The sequence below is a fragment of the Rhamphochromis sp. 'chilingali' genome, assembly GCF_963969265.1.
Source record: "Rhamphochromis sp. 'chilingali' genome assembly, chromosome: 6".
Lineage (NCBI taxonomy): Eukaryota > Metazoa > Chordata > Actinopteri > Cichliformes > Cichlidae > Rhamphochromis > Rhamphochromis sp. 'chilingali'.
The window spans coordinates 1402822-1428228 of record NC_137933.1 but is presented as its reverse complement, the minus strand read 5'-3'; the positions used below and the strand labels follow the sequence as shown (position 1 = coordinate 1428228).

General features: G+C 39.4%; 1 protein-coding gene across 3 annotated transcripts; it reads right to left on the bottom strand.

Moving 5' to 3' along the window:
- Window positions 1-7543: 7543 nt before the first annotated feature.
- cers3a (ceramide synthase 3a) lies at window positions 7544-24050 on the bottom strand. Of its 3 annotated transcripts, XM_080884563.1 has the most exons (12): window positions 23947-23997; window positions 22940-23026; window positions 22034-22215; window positions 21434-21551; window positions 17666-17784; window positions 17529-17586; window positions 17306-17356; window positions 16488-16580; window positions 11536-11664; window positions 10830-10936; window positions 10502-10655; window positions 7544-9697 (listed from the first exon to the last, which is right to left on the bottom strand). In XM_080884563.1, the coding sequence occupies exons 3-12, from the start codon at window positions 22204-22206 to the stop codon at window positions 9509-9511; spliced, it is 1191 nt and encodes a 396-aa protein (XP_080740689.1). In that variant the 5' UTR covers window positions 22207-22215; window positions 22940-23026; window positions 23947-23997; the 3' UTR covers window positions 7544-9508. The 3 variants fall into 3 exon arrangements, with proteins under 3 accessions (XP_080740689.1, XP_080740688.1, XP_080740690.1); XM_080884562.1 differs by lacking the exon at window positions 22940-23026 and having other exon boundaries at window positions 23947-24050; XM_080884564.1 differs by lacking the exons at window positions 22940-23026; window positions 23947-23997 and adding an exon at window positions 23788-23932.
- Window positions 24051-25407: the final 1357 nt, after the last annotated feature.

Sequence of the window (25407 nt, the reverse complement as noted above, 5' to 3'; positions counted from 1 at the left end):
ATTCATGCAGTATTTTAAATGAGACTTCCTTCACTTTATTCGTTACCAGATACTTGTTAGGAATTGTCCATACTCTTTTCCAGTTAATGTCACTGACAAAGAAATTCCAGTAAGAGACCACATGTGGAATAGTTAGAGATTCTGTCTGGAACAAAGCACGGATATTCTTATTACTTTTACTGTGGTTTGTTAGACAGATTCTTCCTATGTGTGAATCTAAAGGGTTGGGGAGAGAAACAGATGATATGCAAGGTTGAATACCTTTAAAAAGCATTATAATACCCGTAGGTATTGCATCAAATAATATGGCATATTCTTTGGGTGTGGCTGGAAATTTATAGGTGTTTAAGAATTCTGAGTGACTAGGGCCGTTTGTATTTGCCTTCTCGTGGACTTGTGATACGTCATCAGTCGCGGACCAAGTACTGTTCCAGAATGCGTCAAGTAGCCAAGTACGCTCAAAATTCCCGGATGTGCTCTCGCTATCATTTCATTTGTTTGTTCATTTTCAGGCACAACAAATACCTATATTGAACATAAAATGCACAAAACAAAAAACAAAAATTGCCTGCTATGTGTTCTCCCATTCTGTCGAGCACGCTTCGGTGCTGATTGGTGTAGACTTGATGCAGTCAAATATCCCAGAATGCATTTCGTCCAAAACGGAAACGCGGCAATGGCGGAGGAGAGTGATAAAGGCTGAATTCGTCCTTTATTACCTTTTTTTCTTCTTGGTGCTTATTGGCATTTAACAAACAACGAATTGGTATATTACTGCCACCAACTAGAGTGGAGTGTGGACTGGATGTCGCATAAGGATTAGATCCAATCATACAAATGTGTTTGTCTTAAGTATTGTGTGATAACTTTTATTTCTTGAGTTATTTCCAAGCAACTCAGTTAAATCTAGTTTCAGTTTAATTCTATTTAGGCTTTGAACCAGTTGTCTTCTTTTTTCCTCATGCCTCTCGACAGTGTAGTATAGCATGCTGTACTGTCTCATTATCTCCACAATACACAGCACATTTTCCAGTGCAATGGTTCCCTAAAATAAATAGTGTGCTGTTTAGCCAGGTGTGCCCAAAGCGGTCTCTCTCTTTATCAGTTGTCATGTGTAGGTCCCCACCCTCCTCACCTGTGGATCGACACCCACCTGTTTCTGACAAGCAGTCACTACCCCCTACTTAAGACAGTGGCCGAGGGTCATTCCTCGCTGGATTGCTGACCTACCTCATTAGTGAATCACCAGCTCATCTCAGTATTTTCTGACAAGCTAATAAGCGAGTTATTGTGAGCGATAACTCAATTTATAAAGTAATACATACAGAGAAAAGACTGCTGTATTTACTGTAGCACACAGGTTTCCAGCTGTTTTAAGCCGCATGATACCTGCTGAGAACACCTGAGACCCAGCACATTGTTTTCAAAACCCCCACTGGCTTTCAACACTCAGTGGAAATTAAACATTATTGCTGACAAATAATGTTTGGTTTATTTCAGTATTTTATTTGATTCCGAGCAAATCGGTTATAGCCAAGATTAAAGTTAGTTTTATTGAACCCTAATGTCTCACTCAAGAGTTGTCGGTAAATTTGGAAATTAATCTTTGCTCATCCTAACTGCTTGGTGTAGTAATGTGCTATTCTTATTTTAACAATTTATTAAAGCTAACATTGAAAATATTTTAATCCAGGAGCAAAGTTCGAGCATTTTCACCAGAAACAGAAACATCTGGTCAAGCATGATGTTGTTGTACATGGAAATAAAAATAAAAAAAAAGGGGGGGGGGGGGGGGGGGAGTAATATTAACTCCATTCTAAACATTAGCTGTCTGTACATTTTTGGAGTCTATTACAAATAATAATAATAATAATAATAATAATAATAATAATAATAATAATAATAATAATAATAATAATAATTCTAACATCCACCATGTTATAAAAACTCTGTTAAAGGAGAGTTCCATTGTACCATGTGAAACTAACTTAACATCAAAACATCAACCACTTAACAAACTCTGAAAGCTTTTGAGTTTATTTGTCTCCTCTCATAAGGAAAATGAACCCAACAATTTGCTGGGACTCAGTTGGATAGCTCATTTTACAATGTATTTTAATAGAGAGAATCTTCCTTCAACCTACTCTTTCAGTTCTAAGTGCTTGCAGATACGCTACAGACAGCATTTAAAACATCAGCAAACATTGAGCTTTTGAGTATGGAAGAGGATTAGGAACACCAAAAGAAAAAAAGTGGGCATGTCTTTTTTTCTTCTTTTCCAAGAACTCTGAGATTAAAATCAGAATTCTGAGAAAAAAAAAATTCTGGGGAAAAAGTCAGAATTCAGACTTTTTCTCAGAATTCTGGAAAAGAAACAAAAAACAAAGACTTTTTTTCCCCCAGTGGCCCTAATCCTTTTCTATATTTTTGAAAGCATGCCTCACTACACACAAATCAAAAAAACACACACACAATGGGCAAAACCCTTCAATTGTCCTGCAAAATGAAACTCTACATTCAAAACAATGTAATTTCTTCTTACAAGAAGTCTAAGACCAGGCAACAAAAGAAGTTTGACTTGTTGTACGTCGGAAACCACAGCAAAATACGGAGAGTGTCCTCAACAGCCAGAAGAGAGGAGGATATGATACCGAGGATGTGGACAACTGGGTGAAGAATTTGTCTGACAGACAGATCACCCAAACAGAGAAAAACATCCTTGCTAAAGGGTTGAATTTTGCTGTCCCGCTGAGACAAATCCCGCTAGTGGACCTGATCACAGCCACAGAAACAGCAATTTGAAATAACAATATTGCAGAAGTGGAAGCAGAGCAACTACGGACGAAAGTTTTAGCCTGTCTCAGCAATGCAAAGCCCCCAGCATCCAACATCACCATGGAGGAGAGGAAGGCACTCACATCACTTAGTGATGACAACAACATTATCATCCTTCTGGCGGACAAGGGTAGGTGCACAGTATTGCTAAACCAAAAAGACTATCATGAGAACCACCTGTCCTCAGACATCCTGGTGAACTTCTATCGTTGCACCATCGAGAGCATCCTGACCAACTGTATAACAGTCTGGTACGGGAACTGCTCTGCCTCGGACCGGAAGGCGTTGCAGAGGGTCGTGAAAACTGCCCAGCGCATCGCCGGAGCACCACTTCCTGCCATAAAAGACATCTACAGGAAGCGGTGTCTGAAAAGGGCTGGGAAAATCATCAAAGACCCCAGTCACCCATCACATGGACTCTTCACCCTCCTGCCCTCTGGGAGGCGCTACAGGAGCCTCCGGACTAAGACCACCAGGTACCGGAACAGCTTCTTCCCCACAGCTGTCAGACTCCTGAACTCTGCCTCCTGACATCTGACCCACGTTAACATATGGACTGAACATACACACACCCACAATGGACAACTGTACCCTCAAACACACAATAATAACATGGACTGAACCACCACTCACAACCACTAGCACTTTATATAGCCTCTGTAGAAACTATCTACACCCTCACTTATCTTAACTGCACTACTGTATAGCTCTGTGTAAATAATCATTCTGTACATTCGATAATCTTTAATCCTACAACTGTTTACAACTTGCATAGTTCACATTTCTGTATAGCTGTATATCTCAGATTCTGTAGAGTTTTTATATCCTGTACATAGCTTGTACTCACTACAGCCTGTACATACTTATAGTTATAGAATATTCACAACATACTTCATACCGTGTACATTATAACATACCATAATAGACCCATTTCTGTAATATACTCACATATCTATATTATAATATATATTGTAATATATCTATATCACTAAAGCACTTCTGGATGGATGCAAACTGCATTTCGTTGCCCTGTACCTGTGCATGTGCAATGACAATAAAGTTGAATTCTATTCTATTCTATTCTAAAATACTTATGAGCCCCTGAAACGAGACCCAGGAAGTGGCTACAAGAAGAGGGTGAGAGACTGTCTGAAGCAGTTAGACCAAGACAAGGCTATCAACCGGACCTCATACCACAGGCTATATCCAGGGGGGTCTACACCAAGTCTGAAAGGTTTACCAAAGTTACATAAACAGGGTGCACCTTTAAGACCGATTGTCTGTATGATCAACTCTGTCACCTATAACATCTCCAAGTTTCTGGCTTCAATCCTCAGCCTGTCACGGTCCTGGGTCTTATGACCCAGTGTTTTGAGTTTCAGTTCTTTTGATGCTGTTAGTGTATGTTCTAGCTTATTATGTTTCCTATGTGCATCTGTTTATCAGTTCCCCCTTGTATTGTCATACCCAGTGAAGTCTCCCTTGCCCTTCGCTTCGTGTGTTTCTTATCTATGTGTCTTATGCTGTCAGGTCTGCGTTTCATTAGATTTCCTGTTTTATTTTGAAGGGTTCCTGTGTCCCTAGGTTCGATGTTGTTAATGTTACGCTCCCCTTGTCACGTCGTTATGTTCATGTGTGTCAGCTGTTTCCCCATGTGTTCCCACTTTCCTCATTATCCTCCTGTGTGTATTTAGTCCGCGTGCTTTCAGTCATTCCTGGTCAGGTCATACTGTCACAGTCTGGCTGGGGCAGACTGTATGTGTTGCAAAAGAGGACTCAAACGCAGACCAAAACGTGGCGTGGATTAACAAAAACAAGCCGTTTATTGAGGCTAGCAACGAGGGTACAAATAATAGGGCATTGGTGAACACTAAACACTAACCTAAACTGGGTGAACTAAAACTAAACATGAAAAACCTTAAGCATAGTGAACTGACAGAGATACCTGGAGATGAGACATGGATGAGCAGACGACCTGACCAGGAATGACTGAAAGCACGCGGACTAAATACACACAGGAGGAAAGTGGGAACACATAGGGAAACAGCTGACACACATGAACATAACGACGTGACAAGGGGAGCGTAACATTAACAACATCAAACCTAGGGACACAGGAACCCTTCAAAATAAAACAGGAAATCTAATGAAACGCAGACCTGACAGCATAAGACACATAGATAAGAAACACACGAAGCGAAGGGCAAGGGAGACTTCACAGGGTATGACAATACAAGGGGGAACTGATAAACAGATGCACATAGGAAACATAATAAGCTAGAACATACACTAACAGCATCAAAAGAACTGAAACTCAAAACACTGGGTCATAAGACCCAGGACCGTGACACAACCCGCTGGTGGGCAACTCTGAGCACCACATCCAGAACACCCTGGATTTTGTTGGGAAGGTGAGAGATGTCATTATGGAGGCAGATGAAACCATGGTCTCGTACGACGTTACATCTCTCTTCACTTGCATCCCAGTCACGGAAGTGTTGGAGGTAGTTCGTAAGAGATTACAGGATGACACCAACCTCAGCAACAGGACCGCTCTCAGCACCGACCAAGTGTGTTTGAACTGTGTCTTCATTCCACCTACTTCACATACAAGGGTCAGTTCTACAGGCAGAAACATGGGTGTGCCGTGGGCTCCCCAGTTTCACCCATCGTGGCCAATTTGTACATGGAGGAAGTGGAAAAGAGGGCTTTGCTATCCTCCCCTGGAACAACACCAAGTCATTGGTTCAGGTATGTGGATGACACCTGGGTGAAAATCAAATCTCATACCACAATTCACGGATCACATTAACTCGGTGGACCGACACATCAAATTCACCAGGGAGGATATGAAAAGAGGCAGGTTAGCCTTCTTAGACTGTGAGATTTCCATCAGTAATGGGGGACATCTAAAAGCTGATGTGTACAGGAAACCTACGGATACGAATCAGTATCTAAGGTTTGACTCTCATCATCCACTGGAGCACAAACTGGGTGTCATCAGGACGCTACAACACAGAGCGAACACCATCCCTACTGACACAGCAGCCAGGGAGGCAGAAGAACATCAAGAAGGCCCTGAGTAAATGTGGTTATCCCAGCTGGACTTTTGTCAAAGCTGGGAAGGCACCTGAAGAAAGCTCCAGCTGATCCAGGAGAGAAGGACAACCGCCGCCCAAGTGAAAACCTGTAGTGATCCTGTATATGTCAGGACTATAGGAGCAGCTGAGACACATTTTTTCTAAACACCAGGTCTCTGTGGCTTTTAAACCCCAAAACACGCTGCACCAAAAACTGGTGCACCCCAAGGATCGGGTCCCCCGACACAAACAGAGTAACATAGTGTACGCTGTTCAGTGCAGGAGGAGTGCCAGGATTTATACGTCGGGGAAACCAAACAACCTCTGGCTACAACACAGAAGAGCCACCTGCAGTCTATTTACACCTACAGGCCAGTGGACACTCTTTCAATGATGAGGATGTAACATCCTGGACAGGGAGGAACGCTGGTTTGAGGGCGGAGTCAAGGAGGCCATTTACGTGAAAAGGGAAAGACCATCTCTGAATGGAGGAGGGGCCTAAGGGTACATCTGTCACCATCTTACGATGCTGTGATTGCAGCCATTCCCCAACTCTCTGTGAATGGGACTCATGGCCATTGATCAGTGGGCTTTGATCAGTGGTCATGAGAATTTGCATAATTATGATGAAGGAACTGACCTCTCAGCCCATTGTTCCTTCATTCGCTGGTTTCAGTCATTATGCAAATGTGCTGTTTATAAGGGTGAAACCTGCAGTCAGCTGAGACTGAAGACGTCACCTGATGATGATGAAATGTTTCTCCCACTGAAAACGCTGCGTCCAGATGAACAGAACCAACTTTTGGAGAATGTAATTTCTTCTCAAAATGGTATTTTGTTTTCAAATGACACACACAACCCATCACCAGTTGAACACTGATGTGCTTAATGTAAAATACTATGACCATTTCTTCTCCAGTCATCATAATGACTACTGTAAGCCTTTTTTTGTTTTGTGTTACACTTACTACAGACAGTACAGTGGCCTGTCAAACAATGGGGAAAAACTGTGAAAGTAGAGATGGTGTCAGTCTCACAAATCCAAACTGAAAGCTACAATAACCCAGTTTTATCTGAATTTGAAAGCAGGAAATTAGAGATCATCCAGATTTGACAAAACAAATAGAGCAGGAAGTTGTTTTTAACACCCTCCACCCCCAAAAAGGGCAAAGTCTAGTAGGATTTGCTGTTAGCTGAACTCAGAGTTGGAGTCAGAGCAATTTCCCTGAAAAAGTATTAATGAACTTAAAGGCAGAAACTCATCATTTTATTTTCATTCTGAATGAGATTTTTCAAATCAAGTAATATTTTTTTCAGAAACTCATTGTGCCACCTGAGTGGGTCAACTGAGCCACAGGTTGCAGAAATGATCCCCGGCTCCTGCAATAGATTTAAATATCTCGCCCAAGGATACTTAAAACCCTTATTTACCCCATTGCTTTGCAAGTATTACTGCATGTGTGAGAAAGTTAGGAAAAGAGCTTTTAAAAACACTGTATATGTGTGAGATCAGGTAAATGAAATGTGTCCTAGAATTATATAGAATATATAGAATTAAATAGTTTTGAAATGAAAAACAGTGACAATAAAATAATAATAATAATTCTCTTACACAATGTGGATAATGTAAGAGTAAACTTTATCAGATTTTTTTCTTTTGCACTTGGAAAGCCCATTGGCTCCTGACATTATACAGTAACACTGATATGCAGCTGATCAGCCAGGTAATCTTCAATGTCCAGAAATTTAATTTAACAAGTTTGCTGATGCTCTCTTGAACAATACAGAACACTATGAATACTATAGTCAACAAATGTCAAAAAACAGTCCAGGGTACAGATGTGACAGCGATATGATTAGAGCTACAGCACAAAACAAACTTGATGGGCAGAGGAAGAGGAGAATGAAGTACAGGACGTATCAATACTTGTTTTTGTTGTAGTATAAAACTGTATCGCCTGCTTTAAGGGTCATCCTTTTTGTGGAGCAGACTGCTGGTTCACATCAAGGTCCAGCACATTGTAAGTTATAATTTCAACTGCTGAAGCGAATTCCATCTTTTAAAAGATGTACTTCCTTTAAGAAAAGAAAACGAACACAACAGTTTATGGACAAATTCTGGTTTGGGGTGAAATTGTGACAAATGTGACAATGACAATTCCTCACAACTGGGTTTTGACCATATAAATAAAAAAAAAAGCTTTTTCATTTTGCTGTCTAAAACCTATAACACTTTTTATTTTTTTAGTCACTGGAGAAACAGCAACAAGTAGCACGATGCTTCTCTTTGGCCTCATGGTGGCATTGTTGTCTTACTGTCACGCTGAATAAGAACCAGATGTTAAAAAAAAAGACAGATGACAAATAAAATTAAAGAAGTAAAACATCAGTCCCAAACAAACTATTTCAGTAGTGTATTTCAGTTCCCCTGAGTTACTAATGCACACATGCTTCAAAACTCATCTGCTTTTCTGTAACTTGCCTCTTTCAGACAGTGAACTTGCTGCTTATGTTTCCAGGAAGACCATGACATCTGAAAAGCTGATAGAGGCAACAAGGATGCTACTTTTTCCCTACAGCTCATCTTGTAAACTTACACTAAAATGTTGTTATGACCATAATCAGGTGACTGTGGGATTTCTCTGTGTTTTGAATGAATACCTAACATGCTAGGATTCGAAGTTGACAGTTGTCAAAGTTGATTTGGTCAGTGACAGTTACTGCAGTTATCAACCCAAGTTTAAGCATCATTCCAAGTGTTAGTGGGAGTGGTTTGTTTGGTTGTTTTCTTTTTTTTCACTTTGGAATGGAAACAAACAGGTTTCATTTTGGTAGAAAAGAAAAAATGTGATACAAATGTGCTCATTATCAGCATTCTATTCATGCTTTCTAAAAACACAGTACCAGTACAATAAAAAAAAGTTGAATATGGGAATCATTTTAAAACTTTTTTTGTTATAATGCAATCTTTGTGTGGTTGACCAAAGCAGGTATTGCAAAGTCTAGTAGAAAACTGGATTGTAATAGATACATTTAAGAAGGGAAAATAATTAACTTAAATCTGAAAACATCTAAACCTGGTCATGTGTTCGTGTTGAAGTTGTTTTCAGACATAAATACAGCTCTGAATCTTCAATTTTTCAGCTCCCTGCTTCTTCCCTGATTTCTGTTTTTGTTGTGCCTCCTGCATTCGATATGCTGTCTTAACACTATCCTAAACTGGTTTTTATTCGGCTATTCCTAATGTATTCTGCATGTAAGAAAGGTAAAATTGTGGAACTTGATTCTCCTGATATTCTCCAGATTTTTTGTTTTAAAATAGCTTTAAACACATTTACAGCACGATTTTGCAGAGGTGCTCTGTGTAAGAGTCTGTTTTGCTCACATGAGGCATGTTTCAAACTCGAATTCTGTTGCATAGTCAGAGCTTTTTGAGTTTCAAAATCTGAAAACAATGTTTAAGTGTAGCTTTCTTGTCTGTGGAGGGCAACAGTTGGGCTGTGTTACTTAATGCATGTATATGTGATATGTTTGGCTCGCTGGACTGGTCTATTTCAGGATTATTCTCCTGTACTCAGAGTCGTGAATACGAGTCAGCACACAGTCTTTGACCAGCAGATGTTCTCTGGTGGAGATAAGGATCTAGACCCTCCGTTCTTGTCATACTTCTTATCAGCCACCAGTGATCCGGCAGGCTTGTGCCTTTGTTCAACTTCATCCTGTGTTGAGCTGCTTTCGTCCCCATCTTCCTCTTCATTGTCACTTCTTTCATCTTTGGTTAGCTGAATGAAATGATTACAGTAAAAATACAGAATGAAAAACATGATGGGAAAATCAACAGAAAAGGAGACTGTATTTAGAAAAAAGCCGCCAAAGAGGACAAAATGTCTACTTGAAAGCAGATTTGAAATCTGAGATGCAGCAGAGAACTCTGGGTAGCAGTTTGGCTTCCTTTCAATGTAAAACACAAAGCTTTGTTGAGCATTTTGAAGCCTGGACATTAACATTTTGCTCATCACAATGCAGGTTTTTTAACAACGTAGTGACATATTTGGACGAAATGATGCATTTTAAAGTTACCACGTAAGAGTGATCTGCATTTATAGGATGCAAAGAACCACATACCTGCTATTTAAAAGATCCATTTTTGCTAGGCGTGTTGGTTTGAGTTACTAACTAACCTTTTGAACCATGTTTGTGGCATGTTTGGAGTATTTCATTGAAAATTGCATGTTTTATTAGCTTTCTTACATCACTGGGAAACTAGGTCAGTAAGGTACTTAAAACCTACTTGATGGTCTGGCCTTTACCTGAGTTCTTGAAGGCTCTGGATGTTGTAGGGCTGTCTTGGTTGACATGCCTCTGCAACATCGCAGAGTTTGTTCATTAGTCAAACTTTGAACGCAGGGTACATGTTTTAATTCTGGTTGGGGAACACTGGGCCAGCTCTTTATCATCTCAAGGACGTTCGAGTTTGCCCACCCAGTCCACATGTATTTTATGGCCCTCTGAGTATCCTGTGGGTGTTCTTTAGGAGTGTGGGGTGTAAAGAGAGACGTGGATAAATACTGTCACAGCAGACTTACTGTGCCAAACATAAATTTCCTGATCATGCGTAGAATGAGGTAGGCCCAGAAAATGTGCAGACAAAGCAGGACCACCAGCATTGTGTTGAAGAAGTAGTAACCAAAGAAGGCAGGGTAATAGAGAACAGGGTAGACCCAAGTACAGTGGATCAGCCTGAAACACAAGCATATCAAAAATGTAAAAATCTGTTACATACTAAATGTAATACATGTATAGGAAATCTGCTTGAGTATGAATGAACAAAGACCAATAAACTTAGTTCACTGGTTACTTTAGACTTAATTTGAAGAAAAAAACACACAACTTAAGTCTTATTTATCGGCTTACCAAAATGGAAAGATGATCAGTCGTGTTACCATGAACACTATGGCAAACAAAACAAAGAGAGTTTTGCAGGTTTTCTCCCATTTGGCATAGTTGAATAATTTGGCAGACTAAAAGAAAAATGAGTTTTACCATTAATTAACAACACACATATACACACAGCAGGTTTTATGTAGGATAAAGACCCAGTAAGTCCCAACAATCAGTTGACCCGCATGAGAAGGCACTTGGTGACAGCGAAGGAAAAACTCCCTTTTCACAGGAAGAAACCTCTGGCAGAACCAGGTCAGCCATCTCCCACGACTGGTGGAGAGTGAAAAGGGTTCAGTGAAGTAGAAACACTTCCATCATATTCTAGATCTCAAATATTTTCTTTTCTTTAATATGTGGCACACCACAAAGTAACAGAAACAGGTATTGGCACTTTGCATGTTTTATCTGCTTTCTGACAATTCACAAGAGAAAACTTCAAAAAGTGTATTTTTGAAAAATATCACCATGTGGTCATTGTTCAGAATACGTTACTGCTTAGGTGAGGTCTCATTTTTACCCATGCTGCTCGTTTTTGAGCTAAGATTCCTTTTGTGTCACAACTATTTTCATTTACCTGCAATACCAGGTGGATTTATTTTGAACTGTAAGCAGTGTCCAGTTACTAAAGGTTAATCTATACCTTCATGTGGCCACCAAACATGTGGCCGAGACTGACCTCTAGGAAAACATCGGAAGCATCATGGATAAGCATAACCAGTGTTCCTACACGGATGTAGTTGGCACACCAGGAAAAGGATAAGAGGACCAGAGTGGCCAAGTGGTGGATGATTTGCTCCTTAAAGTCCTGATGGAGATAAGAAACACACAAAAACACACAAAGAAAACTCCAATCAACACAGGGAGTACTGTTTCATCACAAATCATGTTTGCATATTAAAAAAAGGTACATGTTGTTAAATGACAGAAGGACAAGAAAAGCAAAGAGAGAGAGAGAGAAATACAGAAAGTCATGACGCAGAAAACAGCGCTGACTCTGCCAAGTTAAAATAAATAAATAAATAAACATTTCTAACGTTATTTACACTTTTCATAATAGTGGAACAAGTTTCAGAATGCATCAATTATAATAATACCATTAAATATGTACATATATTTATTAGTTTCAGATGTAGCCATTCTTGTATTTTGCTTGTTTACATTATTGTATTTTGCACAACTCTGTTGCTTGTGAAGCTCGCACACAAGAATTTCACTCACATGTGCTGTACCAATGTACCTGCACATGTGATGTGACAATAAAAGTGATTTGATTTGATTTTGATTTGAAATATAAAAAATACCATAAAAGACAGGAAGAACTTTTTCCCCATTTCCTGCATTCTAATAGTTATCTTTGTACACTCCAACAGAATCTAATTAACAGGAGGCAAGGTTATTATCGTTAACGAAAACTAACGAAATAACAACTAGAACAAATCATTTTCGTTATCGGAAATAAAAATAAAAACAAGACTTTGCAAAAAAATGAAAACCAACTAAAACTGTAATGAGTGTTCACAAAACTAACTAAAATTAACTAAATTTATAGCGAAAATGTGTTTAGTTTTCATTGATGTGTGCGTGTCCTACAATAGTCAAGGGTGAAAATGAAGTGTAGTTTTCAGGGTTTTTTCTTGCTGTGTCACATTATGCCAGCAGGTGGCAGCACGTTAGTCGAATCCAATTTGGGATTACTTTGAATATGACTGTGTTTTGGATAAAGCAAGTGTCTTGTAGTGGAAAGAGACAAATTATGAGGGACATTTCTAAAGGGGAAAAAATCCCACAAACCTTAAAGTGCACTTGAAAAGCTCACACATATATACAATAAAAATTAATTAATTAATTAAAAAAAAAAAAAAAGCTTGCACAAGAAGGCTAACCTAGCTTACCTTGAGAAGGTAAGGGAGCACACTCAACCCTCATCCCCAGAAACAGAAGCTAACCCCGGGCAAGGCAACGTCATGCATCCCGAGACAACTCCACAAAAAACATTAATGCAGTGGTTGCAACAGCGAGCCGATGGCTGCTGGTTGGTCAATTTGCAGGAACATCACAAGCGAGAGGAAGCGTTGATGAATATGTTTATTGAGACGGGGACATCTACACAACTGTGTGAGTCAGTTGCCTTCAAAAAGTTTAGCAATTCACTTGAACCAAAATTACGAACACCTGGTGCTGCAAAAGTTAATAGTCTCATTGGGGCCAAGATTTATCTTTTATAGTTGCCTGCTATCAATGGTTGTTCATCTGGCCTTTTTTTTTTTTTAAGAACCCAGAGGTTCCCCATAGGTGGGAATGTGAGTTGTCTGTCTCTGCGTGTTAGCCCTGCGACCTGTCCAGGGTGCAGGGTATGGCAGCTGGAATAGCAACATACCCAAGGATGAGCAGAAGAGCATGACTGATATGATGAAACTGGGATTTTGTTACACTTAAATGTTGCAAACAACTAAAAAAAAACAAAAAAACAAAAACTAAACTAGCAAACAAATGGTAAAAACTAATTAAAACTGATATAAATTTGAAAATCTGAAGTCAAAACTAAATAAAAATAAAAACTAATGAAAATTGCAAAACTATTAAAACCCTGTCAGGAGGTTTCATGTATTAGAAAGAAAGGGAAACTTCTTCACATGCCTGATCACAATAGGTTAAACATGTTTTATTTTGTTTTGTTTTTTTATCTTTCTCTACAACAGGTAGCATTGATAAGACAACTCATATGTCTTCAGAAGGGCTATAGTGTGTACTGGAAAGAAAGGGACCAAGCACCGAGTCTTAAAGGTAATAAAATTAGATTGAATAGATGCTTGGACTGTTTTCTTTGCCATGTTGCTATGACTGATCAGTTAAAGTAGCTCTGCACCCAAAATGCCAAGATTATATCAGTCCATCAGTGTGGCTGGATATCTGTTCTCACCAAGCCTGCTGTTTCTATGAAGGATAGCATCTTATTTTCAGTTGAAGTGAACTCTTTAAAATGCAGACAGTAAGACACAGAAAGTAAGGTTTAATTGTTTGTTTAGCTTTCATGTATGCCCACTCTCTTCTGTAAGATTTTCCTTTCTCTCACGATCATTTCTTAGTACTACGTATGTTCATTTTGTACAGATAGCGATTCAAATAATTCCATCAGAATGTCAGTTAAACATCTGGAATATTGATTTGGTCAGTAAGGTAGTAAATGGGGTTGTTAATCAGTTTTAGCTTCTTCGGTTTCAAGAGGAGCAACAATGAGACAACCTCCAAAACAATTCAATTCAATAAAACTTTATTGATCCTGAAGGTTGACCCCGAAGGAAATGAGTAAGCAATGGTATTACAAGTGGAGGCTACTGACATTTTTCCCTCCACATCTGTTCGGATTGTTTTTTCACTGCTACTTCCTTTTGGCTAGGATAAGTATCACTACTGGTAGCATGATGCAATACCTGGACCCTACAGAGGTTGCACAGATATTTCAACTCATCCAGGATGGCTCATCAATATGTACCATTGGCAGAAGGTTTGCTGTATCTCCTAGCAAAGTCTCAAGAGAGGAGATACTAGGAGATAGGCTGTTACTCTAGGAGCCCTGGTAGAAGGTCTTCAACCATCAGGAGGTCCAGTATCTGCTCTTTTGTGCAGGGAGCATGAAGAGCATTGCCAGAGTCCAACAAAATGACCCCCAGCAGGCCACTTGTGTGTGTCTCTGACCAGACAATCAGAACCAAACTTCATGAGGGTGGCCTGAAGGCCCTGTGCTCACTGCCCAGCACCATGGTGCTCGATTGGCATTCACCATACAATACAAGAATTGGAAGGTCCTGCACTGGTGCCCAGTGTTTTTCACAGATTAGAGCAGGTTCATGTGACAGACATGAATGGGTCTGGAGAAGCAGTGGAGAACACTACCTGAGCTACCTGTAACATCGTTCAGTATGACTGGTTTGCTGGTGGATCAGCGATCGTGTGGGGAGGAATATCCATGGAGAGACAAACAGACCTCTACAGGCTAAACGGTAAATGGACTAGTTCTTATATAGCACTTTACTACTCTGTCTGAGCACACAAAATGTTTCATGCAACTTGCCTCATTTATCAATTGACACCTATTTATACAAGCACTTTTTTCTATGCTTTATTTCTCCACAGAAGTGCTTTCTATCTAACATTCACACACATTCATACTCATGTGGATGCATCGGAGAGCAACCTAGGGTTAGTATCTTGCCCAAGTATACTTGGCTTGGCAGACTGGAGCAGCCATCGATCAAACCACCAAACTTCCAAACCTCCCATACCTCCTGAACTAAGTCATGGTGCAGTAGGCCCTGGGTTCCTCCTTGTGCATGACAATGCCTGGCCTCAAATGGTGAGAGTATGCAGACAGTGCCTGAAGGATCGAGGAATTGATACCACTGACTGGCTCCCATGCTTGCCTGACCTAAGTCCAATAGAACACCTTTGAGGCATTATGTTTCAGTTTATCCAACACTGCCAGGTTGCACCTCATGGAGGAGCTGAGTGATACCCAGGTATGGGTGAGGTCTTCTGGTTAGGTCTGTCTTCTAGTGAAACAGGTGTTTGAAGAGGAGTGGGAAGAAATAACACTTATGTACTCCCACCCCCTTCAGATATTTATAGTTCAGTCATGTAGCTGAGCAGCTGCTTCCTGAGTATATGTAATACATTATATAACAATGATAATTTACCACACTAGAAATATCTATATTGAAAAGACCTCTTGTAGCTTAATGCTGCCCTCATCCCTGTACTGCATAAAAACCACATCTTTATACACTGATTTAAATTTGTGGACATTTGGACATTGCTTGTGCTTAACCTCACACACAGACACACAAAAACCTTTCCTAGTAGTTCTCACCACAACTCATAGCCCCACTGCAGAGAGAGAAGTGTAATATATAAAACTGTAACAATACAACTGAGCGTAAGGCAGACAAGACAAGAGATTATCAGAATAAAACAGGAAACAGAAAGTGAACTTGTGACACCAAGAAAAGATTGACTACAAAGGAGACGCTGATGGCAAGACACATGGATGAGATTAGGAATAACAAAAACCAGAAACTAGAAATAAACGCAGACCCAACAGAGAAAACTAAACTATACAGAGTTAGCACTTAAGTCATCTCTTAGATGCAGCAGAAAGAATCGCGAGTCCACAACAAACTCAAAGATCCAGAGACGCAGGAACACTGAGCACCACTTTGAGTTGCTGCAATTAAATGTTGGGAAATGGACGAGCCTGCCGCTGCCGCTTTTTCAATTTGATTCTCTGCTTTTGAATTCAGGTGTCTGTAGGCTAATCATTTTAATTTCAGTTTCAACAATATAGCATCCTTTCCAACAAATTACCCAGTCTATACGAGTACGAGTCTGCTGTCTTCATTTATTTTCTTGAGCAGTATGTATAATTGCATTTGTTGAGTATTGTATTGTTGAGATTCAAATATTAATATTAGCCTGAAGTTTCGAAAAAATAATATTACCTTTTTTAATACTAATACTCTTTCACATATTTAGAAATGGTTAAAATTATACATTACATATTATGTAAAGAAAAAAAGAAAGCAGATGAATGAACTGAATTGAAGTTTGTGGTCTCTAAGAACCACTACTTACCTTCCTCTTGACATCAAAAGCAACACTGAAGAGAAGACAGCCATAGAAACTCATTTCCAAGATATAATACCAGTACTGAGACTCTAGCATGGTCTGCAGACAGGGAGACAAAGAGACAGATTCAAGAAGACGGGACAAAATTATAATCAGTTATACAGACAAAAGGTTTGTCCCATAAGGTTCTGTTTTTTTCCCCTAGACCTTAAGGCTAAAAATAAGCTGCAGAGGAATCTATTGTTTACACCAATTTGCAGCTTTCCACGTAAATGCTAGTACAGGTTGATGCTTCTGTTAAACACTGAAAGAAAAGGAAATCTGAGTACTAGTAATTAAAGTCCCACATGGCAAGAAACATGGCAGGTTTACAATCCTTTCACAAAGTATAGCCCTGTTTTTTCAGTTTGTACTGATTGCAAAAATAAATAAATGTATCGTCTGCTTTGTCTGAATGTCTGCTGAACTTCACATCTGTAGTGGTGTACAGAAGAGAAATTACAAAAATGTGTGATGCCCAAAAATCTATGGACCTAACCGGATGTTAGATGGACATCTATAAGTAGCGTGGGATGGATGATTGGATAATTGGATCCATCATCCCATTGGATGATGGATCCAATTATCCATCATCCCATTGGATGATGGATAATTGTTAGAATTCTGAGTTCTTTTTTTCTGAGTTTGTTTTTTACTCTTTTTTTTTATTGCCCTTGCCTGTGTTTTCCGTATGTTTCCTCAGTGGTTTTGTGGTTTTCTGTGTTTTTGCTCTTGATGATTGATTGATGATTATGGCATGTGGTGTGGGAGAGTATGCAACAAACCTGCTTGGGAAAACCTGTCCATACTTCCCTAGTATCATAAAGCCATTCTTTCTGCAGAAAAAAAAGGTATTATATTTGTACAGGTAATGCAAAATAAAGAAGAGTGGTGAAATGTTAACTTATAAAGAGCTGTTCAGACAAAAGCCTAATGAGTAAAGAGACTTAATCATTTAACCATCACTGCCTTGAGTTGGAAAAATGTTGAAATGGTTATGTTACTTACATCATGCAGTGCTACCATTCCTCCAATAAATGCAGACAGGTAGAAAACAAATCGCCAGCTGTTGGGACACAATAAAGTTGCTGTTAATATCAGAATAATCACAAATACACACACTCACAAAAGCAGAGCGTAGTAACCTGGCCTCTGTGAATTTCTTCAGAACTCCAGGGCGGTCCTGTCTGCGTCTTCTTCTAAACCAGCGCTCCACTTGTCTCGTGGACAGACTGCTTTTCTTAGACAACCCATCAATGTCAACCTGGTATTAAATACACATGCAGACAGACACAAAAACACATGCATGTTTGTTTACATATGTGTATCGTGTAGGTGCTTAAATGTATATCTCTAGCCCGCTCGTTTCAGATACATAAATAATGTAGTTTTGTCAAAACTGCAGGAATCTCTCAGGCACATTTGCAAACAAACGCTGGAAAGTGTGGAGTCACACTTCAGGCTGTTGAAGGTAATTAAAGAGCAGAAATATATCCGCAAGCTTTGAGACATCCTTGACTTTCACTGCGAGAAACAGTAGCTTGCAGTCAGCAGAACTCCAGAAATGTATCGATGTAATTTGTCGTGATTTGGTAATCTGTTAATAATGTACATCACTTATGGAAAATGTGCATGTCCGCTGACTCAAACCAGTACAGTTTAAAACAAATATGTTATATTTGGACATTTGTTCATAATGAAGGTGGCACAGTGGTGGAGTGGTACACACTGCAGCAAGAAAGTCCATGGTTCAGATCCGGTCTGGTCTCATGTTCCCACTCTCTACAGGAACATGAGATTGCATCAAAAACATGCATCAAGAGGGAGGGGTGGTTGGTAGGTAGGTAGAGGGATACTTTATTGAACACAAACACATATACGGTCCCTCGCTATAACGCAGTTCACCTTTCACGGTCTCACTGTTTCGCATTGTGTTCTGCGTCCTGATCGGCTGTAGACAATTGTCAATCAATCTCGTGCCGTGTCTCCTGTGGCTGGATTTTGCACTGTCAGAGGCCCCTGTGGGTGCCTTTGGTTTCATTCTTTAATACTGGACTTATTTTTCTACTAAGGTTTGAACTTTGAGAGTTTAAACAAGAGAGAAAAGTGTGAAAATGTTCACGCCTGTCTGAGAAAAGTGTACAAAGTGTGTAGTGAGGGGTTTTACAGCCTTAAAACATCTATAATAGCTGTAGAAAATAAAGTTGGCTACTTTGCAGATTTTACCTATCGCGGAATATTTTTAGAACGTAACTCCTGCGATAAATGAGGGACGACTGTACCAAATACACTAACAGAAAGCAAACTGGCTACACCAAGTTACAAAAAAAAAAAGACAAGCATTTGTACAAGAGCTGTACAAACCTAGCCTCCTAACTAAAATACAGTAAATAGCTGTGGAGCAGTGATGAACTATCCCAAAATAAGTGAAATAAGTAAATAACTGTAGTGCAATGACAGTCTAACCACCAGAATTGTACGACCAGCAAAAATGAACAGTCCTTGAGTGTGTATGGGTGAGGTTGTGAAGGGGCCCATTAGTCCACCTTACCCCTGCGCCTGACTGCTTTGTTAGATGTATAGTCCTTGGAACAAAGGACTTCCTTAGCATGTCTGTAGAGTGACAAGAGTCTGCCAATGAACTAGCTTCTCTGCTTGTTGAAGATTAAGTGTTGGTCATTGTCCATGATGGACAGCAGCTTGTTCAGGGTCCTTTTCCCTGCCACCAATGTAAAGAGCCAGCTTTCTTCACAACTTGTCCAGCTTGTCTGTTGGCATCTCTCTTTCTCTTTTGGATGCTGCCTCACCAGGACACCAGCGCACAGAAGAGGACACTGGTGATGACTGACTGGTAAAATATAAACAAGAATTTGCTGCAGATGGTAAACAACCCCAATTTCCTCAGGAAGCTCAGCCAGCCCTTTTTTGTAGAGTATATCTATGTTCACTAACCAGTCCAGTGTGGTATCCAGACAGAGTCCCAGGTACCTGTAGGTACTGACAAATTCCAATTGATACAGGTAGTGCAGAATGCCTAGCCCTGCGGAAGTCTACCTTACGTCAGTTTACAAAGTCCAATCAAGCTCCTATACTCTCCCTCCTGTCCATCCATGATATGCCCAACTATAGCTGTGTTATTAGAAAACTTCTCCATGTGACATGTTGCAGAGTTGTAGCTGAAGTCAGCCATGTACAGGGCAAAAAGGACAGGAGAGAGCACTGAGAGAGCATTTTTAGGTCACCAATGCTGCTGACCACGGTCTCTGAGGTGCAGTCTCTCAGCCTCACAAACTGTGTGAGGTTCGCTATTGAGGACACCAGGAGTCCAGCCCCATCTGCAACAACTAGTCTCTCAGTAGTGGGGACTGTATAGTGTTAAATGTGCTGGAGAAAGGACTTCCAGGTCGCACAGTGGAGGTAGCTACGTAGAACTACTGCTTCTGGCTCGAAATACTAACAAGATAAAAAGCTAACTAGGATGGGGCTATGGTGAATGACAAACACGGCAAGGTGAAAACCAAGAGAAGGGTGATAACTATGACTGCAATGTATACTGAAGAAAGTGAAGCTAACGAAGATGGCGACATTTTGGCTAGTGCTGGGGCTAATGCTAGCAAAAAAGAATGAAATGGAGGAGAACGTCAATATTAACTCATCAATTTAAGGCGATACTTATGGAAATTAGGGAATCGGAAAAGAAAATGTGCAACAGTTTGAAGAAGTTAAGGCCAAAGTGTGCAAAACCAGCGCAAGACTCAAGGAAGCAGATAATCATATTTTGGACATGGAGGAGCAGATTCAAACAATGCAGGATGCTGTTACGGAGCTATTAAAACTACAATCCAAACTCAAGTGACAAATCACCGAAGGATAAAGTTGGGAATGAAGAGAAAAGCGCTCCCACTACTCGGTCCATTACTGCACGCTTTCTGAGTTATGAGACAAGACAAATGTGTAATATTTAGAACTATTGCCTTGGCTTAATCGAGATGCAAGGAGTAGTGGTTCATGTGCAGTGTGGAAGAATTGTGCGAGGAGGACTTCTAATCCTGGGCCCCACTCCGAAGTGTGTGGGTCAGCCCACACCTGACTTATTACATCAGGTCTTACAGACCTGAAAATCCTGTTTTATTTTCTTATTATCTGTTTGATTGTTATCTTGTTAACTGTGGTTCTGAGCAGTTTGGAGAAGCGGTATTGTTATGTTTATTTTGACAACAATGTTCCATCTTAAAAATGGCAAACACTGTTAATATCCTCTCCTTTAATGTAAATAGAATAGTCAGCCCACAAAAAGGTCCAACATACTGTTTAAGGTAAAGAAAGAAATGATTCGTGCAGCCCTCCTACAGCAGACGCGTTTGTCAGATAAAGAACACAAAAAACTAGAACAAGGTTTTTGTTACTATGCCTATTCATTATCACAGAGATCTGGGCACTGTAGAGATTTAGCAATTTTAATATCACAACAGATCTGTTTTGAATATTTATTTGATATAAGGGATAGGGAGATCCGATATGTATTGGTAAAATGGAAAACTGATGGTTTTCCACCCACTACCCCCAATATATACACAACTATAGGAATGACTGGGCTTTCGATAAGCTCATGTTTGAGCTGATCTGAAACTGAAGCAATGCTGATATGTGGAGGGGACATGAATATAAGGCTATCCAAATTAGAAATTTCTAAAGCACATATATAGTACAGCAAAAATGGAAAATAAGTTGCATTATTATAATATGTATTTATTGACATCTGGAGAGATGCTAATCCTTCTCGGCTCCCCACTCTACATACTCGAGAACTGATTAATTTACAATTATTACAATTATTTTTTCAGACCTAACAATACCAAAGGTAAACAACAACATTTTGATTGTCAGGACTAAAGGTGTGTGACTTGGTTTACCTGAGCAGGATTTCGACACTGAGTAGTGTAGTAGAACTCCAAGATAGAATTTTCCTCAGCTTTCAGACAGACTCTCTGCTTGATTCCAGCAGAAACTGCAAGTGGTGTTGCTATCCATCTGAAGTACCATAGACATAAGCAAAATGAAATTCAGCACATGATGGAAAATGACATTTTAAGGAGAACAGGTATATTGGGCCGTTACTTTGTCTGTAGCCATGGCTGCGCTTTGTTTGTTAGGCCTGTGGCTGCAACATTTGTTTGTTTGTTTTGTTCTTTTTGTTTTATGTGTGTGTGCAGTAGCGATTGTGCTGGATGGTTGTGCTGGGATCAAATCTATCAGAGCCACACTCCAAGTTAAAGCTGAATTTTTCCATAGCAACACAAAATGAACTATAGTAGCAATAACTATATCCAGCCACAGTATCACCTGTCACAACCAGGAAGACTGGTTACATTTGTGCTTACTCCCAGCAAACACTGTTGATGGTTCACGATGAACGATTAATGAAAAGCAAGTAAGTGAAGTGTTAACCCACCACCACCCACTCCTCTACTGGAGTAGGGTTAGGTGGTTTAGGTGCACAATTTGGAGCTTACCTTTCAAACAGGTATCTGATGAGTAAAAAGGCTAAGGCATAGGGGAGAGTCACATAAAGATTGGAGGCTTTGGCATAGACCCGGCCCTCTTTGTCTTCCAGGTCAGCCCATGTTAGGCCCACAGGCAACCATAGACTGTCTGACCAGAAGCATTCATACAGTGTGTCAAACATCCCTCCTCCCTAAGGGAGCCAAAAGGTTATACAAACAAAAGAGAGGCAAAGGTCATGATATTAGTAGTCATGTAGTACTATATACTATATATATATATATATATATATATATATATATATATATATATATATATATATACACACACACACACACACACACACACTTTCCTTTACCTTACATGGGCAGCAGTATGGTAAAATGTTACAGTTACTAAAGTCTACATACAGATCTGTTCAGAAAACAAATATTGACTTATTGATCCTTTCCCTGAGATTACTCCCACACTTTTTCAACAAGGCCTCTCTAAACACAGAAAGAAAGAGTGCTGAAACAGGCAAGGAGTGCCTCACTTGCAACTTGGCAACATATAATTACATTTGAAAGCACTTTTTTAATAAAGTCCAAATAAAGTGATGATAATCACATAATAAAATAATGTGAATTTCAAAGATAGTTCTGAAAAGGACTGTGTAATCTACTCTTCTCTACTGTAGAAGCTGAAAAGTTGATTTCAAGCCATCACCAAACGGTTTCATTTCATTCAACAGTGTTTCATAACATCTCCGTTTAGAGTTGGCTGCATTCACAGGGATCATTTTAAGAAAGCTTCAGTGCCAGCTTATTCTGATGCTGAAACTTTGTGCAACACAACCCTCTTTTAATGTTAGCCTGCACAAAACCTCTCAGCAGAAAGCCCAGCTTAACAGAGAGAGTTGATAACTAACATCATACCTGTTATATCCTACTGGGTTTTTCAGGTAAAGCAAATAAAGCTTGGCTATTGACCTTCCTTGGCAGGATACTCCTATGAAGATCAACCTTTCACAAAGAAAACGTTGTTGACTGTGTCAATGCCCACGAACCTACTGTAGATTCACTTGCATCACATTTATCTTTACAACAGTTCCCTGTAGCCATATTAGCACACTGTTAAGGAGGCTTCGCATTATAACCCCCAGTCAATAAGGGGACAATAGTTTTCATTACGGTTGTTACTTCCTCTATAAATACTTCAGCTGAAATCTACTGAGAATTGATTCGGTGTGCATGACATGTTCACCCTGCATGCTACAAACACATATCTCTAAATGTGCTGTTTTGTCATCAACGTAGAGTAGTTTTGAATACTTTAACACATTTATAAAGTTTATCTTTAATAAACACAGCACTAACAGAAAATGTAAGAATATGTATTAAATGTGCAGAAAAGTAAAAAGAGTATAATAATGTCAAAGTAAAACTAAATGAAACTTTTAAATCACCTGACTTTGTTCACCCATTAGCTCAGGCTTGGTCTGTTAGCTGTTTGTTTAGTGTTTCAAGTGACATTAGGGTTAGGAAATTTGCCTCTAGTCAAAGTATAATTTCACAGTCAAAGCCATTACCCTTCTTCATAGATGCTGGTTTTATAAATGTGATATGCTATACAGATCCTTTAAGTGACCTTAGACAAATATAGCTTCTTAAACAGCTTACCGCTATTTATTTTTTTTATTTCAAGGAGGCAAACCACATAACTCAGATTTACTGTGATCTTGCTGAGAACAGAGAATCGATTCGTTACAAACCACATCACTTACTGCAGAAAAGCCTGGATCAAATATCTCCTCCTGCCCACAGTTCTAGTTTAAACACAATAGATATCTAGCAAAAACTTGGAAATATTACTCATATTCAAAGGAAGACACGCAATTTGCTTGCTAGTCACATTTCAAGGTCACAGTAAAAGAAAAGCTTACCTTTTCACAGCCAGATAGAACAGGTAAGGGAACTTTTCCACATCAGCTGACTGCTTGTGTTTGCTGTGGAATATGAACACAGATAGGAAAGTCCTACGTTGCCCCCACCCCATCCCCAAACACACTCACACACCTTACCACCACCACCCCCACCATATGACAAGCAATCAGCCACTCTTGTCTTTGTTTGATATTCTTTAGGGTCACACCCACCCAGCGACAATTATCTGGGAAGGGCTTTCAGGAAGTGGAGGTAGGCTAGTGGATTGCCACAACACACAGGCTTTTTTTTTCTCTCTGCCCTCAAAGGATCTAATAACATTGTTTGTACTGTGCTCCTGATAAAATACAAAAGACAAGTTCTCTGACAGAACAAACCCTCCAGGAATAGAAACTGGAAAATGTAAAAATATCCCAGATACTGTATATAATAGACATATTTCTTTAAAAAGAAAGACTAAAGAAAGAAAGAATATTTGCTAAAGTTTACCTATGTTTTATTTTTAAACTTTAGGGTGTGTGTGTGTACAGACGGAACAAATAGCACCAGGACTCTGTACTAAGCTAAAACCAATAGAGAGCTTTGATAAGACTCTAAATTAATCATTAACATAACATAAAAATGAAAAGGTACCTAAAAGTTCCTATTAGGACCAAATACAATGAAACAAACACCTTTAAACATTAAGTTTGTGCAAAAACACCCAAATGTTCATGTTCTGTTAGGGAGGTCAGTACACACATACAGACATATTAACAGAGCAAGTTAGTCTTGTACAAGACTTCCACTGCAGCCTGAGGATGGTATATAAAACCTTTTTCCCAAACAAAGAGGTGTTTTGTAACCATAAGTTCTGGTTTTCAGCTACAGAGACATCACTGGTTTTTGAGGCAATTGTTGCTGAGATTTGGCGCTCTGTAAATAAAACTGAATTCAACTGACTTTATTCCAATTTACATATACAGAAGATAATATCCCCTGGCCATAAACCCACAGCTCATTTCCTGAGGATATTATTTGCTTTTTATTCATTTGTAGCCATCTCATGATCTCATTTTTCATTTTCCTACATAAACATTTAGGATAACAAAGGAAAATGTAAAAAAAAATTTTAACATTCAGATGACTCTTAAAAAACTGAGTCTCTTTTTACCCTAAGGATACACAATGCCACCAAAAATGTTATATAGTCAGGTTTTTCTACATGGTGGCCATTTAGAAGTCGGCCATCTTGGATACAACTTTTGTTTTTTCAATAGGAAGAGGGTCATGTGACACATCAAACTTATTGGTAATGTCACAAGAAAAACAATGGTGTGCTTGGTTTCAACATAACTTTATTCTTTCATGAGTTATTTACAAGTTTCTCTTTGTTCACAGCCATTAACTCATGAAAGAATAAAGTTACGTTGAAACCAAGCACACCATTGTTTTTCTTGTGACATTACCAATAAGTTTGA